Raw genomic sequence first — 3,341 nt, 5'->3', positions numbered from 1 at the left:
ACACACACATATACATATATATACATATATATATACATATATATATGTATATATATTCACACACTATAAAAAAAATGAGAAAGTATACCTCAAATTCTTTTCTAAGACGTTCCTCTCGTTGTGTACTTAATTCAAGTTCACTTGTTTGTCGCCGTAAAAGGTCAGAGCAGTCCATGTGTTCTCCTTCTAATTTTTCTACTTTCTTGTGCATACTTTGTACAGCACTATCTTGCTCCTAGAAAATACTTCACTTTAGTATCAATAGTTTATATGCCAACAATGATTAAAATTATTCTATAGAAGGCAGTAAATAAACATGTGCTTCAACCAAAATAATTGGTTAATTAATATAGACAAGAGAAATCTAGATATTTTCCAGCAACATTTCAGTATGTGTGTATGTGTTTTCAAAATGCAGTACTGTAATTTTACAATTTAAAAAATCTGGTTCATACATATTACAACTGAATATTTATATAGCACACTATAACATTAAGTTCAATTGACCTGAGGGTATATACATAATGCTATAGTTCATATGCCAGTCATAACATCTTCCCTCTCCTTAAAATTTTTAAGTATTTAGTAATACAAGTATGTATTATTCCTTTGTGTGATAATGATTAGCTTAAATACTTAAGAATGACCCTTGATAGGTTTTTATGTGAGTTCATGGTACTTTATGCTTATAGCTCTTAAAACTGCATCCACTAGATGGCTGTGTCTCATTCCTTCAGTTTTTGAATCTTCACTGTACTGCTGAAAGAGAAATAATGTCAGGAACTCTTTTTAATGCTTTCATTCTCCTTACCCAGCTAAACTTATAAATCTGAGTTGAATTTAATGGAAACATAAAGTTAACACACCTAAATCAAAGGCATTTTCCACAGTAACTAAACCAGATTCACCATTCTCAATAAGGGCTTCAACAAGGCCTTTCCTGTACCAGCACAATCTTGTTCATGAATATATACAGCTATATTGATACATGCCTCCAAGTATTCCTAGACAAAAGTATCACCAGAATCTGGGTGAGAACGTAGCACCAAATATAATTTTCCATAAAAAATCTCAATTAGGACCTCCCTGGTGGCGCAGCAGGTTGAAGCACAGCACTAAGAAGCTAAAGCCACTTCAGCATGAGTTTGATCCCCCGCACTGGAGATGACCACATGGCGTGGCAGACCTCTCTTGACCCACCCACTGCTCCCCTCAGCAGTGTGCTCCATTGATCTGCCTGTTCTGCTCCCCACGCTGTCTCTGGTGAATCCTCTCACCACCCCTGCACCCCAATTTTGGAAAGTACCCAGTAGAGTCATGGTCAAAGCATAAGGAAAACTTTTAATGTAATTTCCTCTTTCTATTTCCCCTTATTCACAAGATAATATTCTATAGCTGACTATACATGAGCTCAAGAATTATTTTCTTTGGATAACAGAATCATCTTAATGCACAAATGTCATAAACTTACACATTTTCAATCATTTTCAGGGAGAATACTAATTCATTGATGTTAACACTGGTTTCACAACCTCTTATGTGAATCAGAGACACAGTATCTTCACTCTTGAAACCATCTCAGGCAAAAACAAAGCTGGATACCAGAGGAAAGTATGGCAATACTGCCTATGACCTGCATATAGCATTTGCAGCTTTTAAAATGACACCGTGGATAAAGGAACAAATTATATTACAAATAACCTTACATAATCTAATTTCACCATAATAATACCTTCATATATGAAAGTACTCTTATTTTCCTTAAATCTAGTCTTTTTTTTTTTAGTTTATTTTTACATATTTTTGTGCATTTTTCTATCTCAGTGGCAATCCCCTTGGGTTTCCCACCACCAAATCACCCATGTGCCATTACCAAAGTCCAGTGCATTTCCCTCCCCCCACTGTTTTTGATCCCATTCCCCACTCCATCCCCACAAAATGTCTCTGGAATATAGCTGTTCATCATTATCATTATTTTCTCGCCTGTTCTGTTATATTCCTGCTATGAGAGAAACCATCCAGTATTTTTTTCTTTTCCTTCTGGCTTATTTCACTAAGCCTGATCTTTTCCAGCTCCATCCATGTTGCTGCAGAAGACATCTGTTTCTCTTTTTGATTGCTGAGTAATATTCCATTGTACATATGTACCACATCTTTTTAATCCAATCATCCATTTTTGGGCATTTGGGCTGTTTTCATGTCTTTACAATTGTGAATTAAGCAGCAATAAACATGGGGGTGCAGGTATCTTTTGGAATCAGTGTTTTTGTGTCTTTTGGGTAGATACCTACGAGTGGGATAGCTGGGTCGTAGGGGAGCTCCATGCTTAGCAGTTTGAGGAACCTCCAAACAGCTATGAAAGCACTCTTAAGACATTAGGCATTATGCAAGCATAAAATACTATTATTCTACAAGATATTACCCTTTTTTCAGGCAGTCAAAAGTGCTAGTTATTAATTCAAATTCACTGTCAAATTATATGCCTTCTTGAATTACAAATATATAAACTCCATCTTTCAATCATACACTTAGAGTACTATGAATACTTTAAAATAAACAAACAGTAATTTACAAAGATAGTTTAAAAAAAACCAATAATTTGAAATAAAAGCAAATTAAAATCTACAACTAAAAGAGGCTTTTATTCTAGCTGGTGGCAATTATTTCACATATGTATTAAATAAAATAAAAGAAATCACTCAGGTAGTTTCATGCTATTAATTTATAAGAAAACTGGGAAGCTACATGCAAAAAAATGAAACTAGATCACTGCCCCACTCCATTCACAAAAATCAACTCGAAGTGGATTAAAGACTAAGACATAAGAACGGAAACCATAAAATTCCTGGAAGCAAAGATGGGCCAAACACTACATGACATACACTTCAGCGACATCTTGAAAGACAGAGCACCCAATGCCACAATAGTGAAGGCAAGGATAAATAGATGGGACTACATCAAGTTAAAGAGCTTCTGTACAACAAAAGAGACATTACAAAAAAACAAACAGACAGCCCACTAATTGGGAAAACATTTTCTTACACAAAAGTAGTGGTAAAGGACTGATCACAAAAAATATACGGAGAACTGATGAAACTCAACAAAAATAAAGTAAATAACCCCATCAAAAAATGGGCAGAAGAGCTAAAAAGACATTTCTCCAAAGAAGAAATGCAGATGGCCAACAAACATATGAAAAAATGTTCAACATCACTCATAATAAGGGAGATGCAAATTAAAACCACAATGAGATACCACCTCAACCCAGTGAGAATGGCACATCTTCAAACAACTAGCAACAACAAATGTTGGCAAGGAAGTGGAGAAAAAGGAACTCTCCT

General features: G+C 35.0%; 1 protein-coding gene across 1 annotated transcript in view; it reads right to left on the bottom strand.

Annotated features, from left to right (window-relative positions):
- Window positions 1-3,341, bottom strand: part of CCDC171 (coiled-coil domain containing 171) — a 224,718-nt gene that overhangs the window by 195,595 nt on the left and 25,782 nt on the right. Inside the window, exon 7 of the mRNA XM_004677677.2 lies at window positions 89-235. Coding sequence (XP_004677734.1) covers window positions 89-235 — 147 coding nt within the window. The remainder of the gene's footprint in view (window positions 1-88; window positions 236-3,341) is intronic.

This window comes from Condylura cristata, unplaced genomic scaffold, assembly GCF_000260355.1.
Source record: "Condylura cristata isolate star-nosed mole 26May11 unplaced genomic scaffold, ConCri1.0 scaffold00006, whole genome shotgun sequence".
Lineage (NCBI taxonomy): Eukaryota > Metazoa > Chordata > Mammalia > Eulipotyphla > Talpidae > Condylura > Condylura cristata.
The sequence above is the reverse complement of the archived record's forward strand: the minus strand, read 5'-3'. Positions and strand labels throughout refer to the sequence as shown.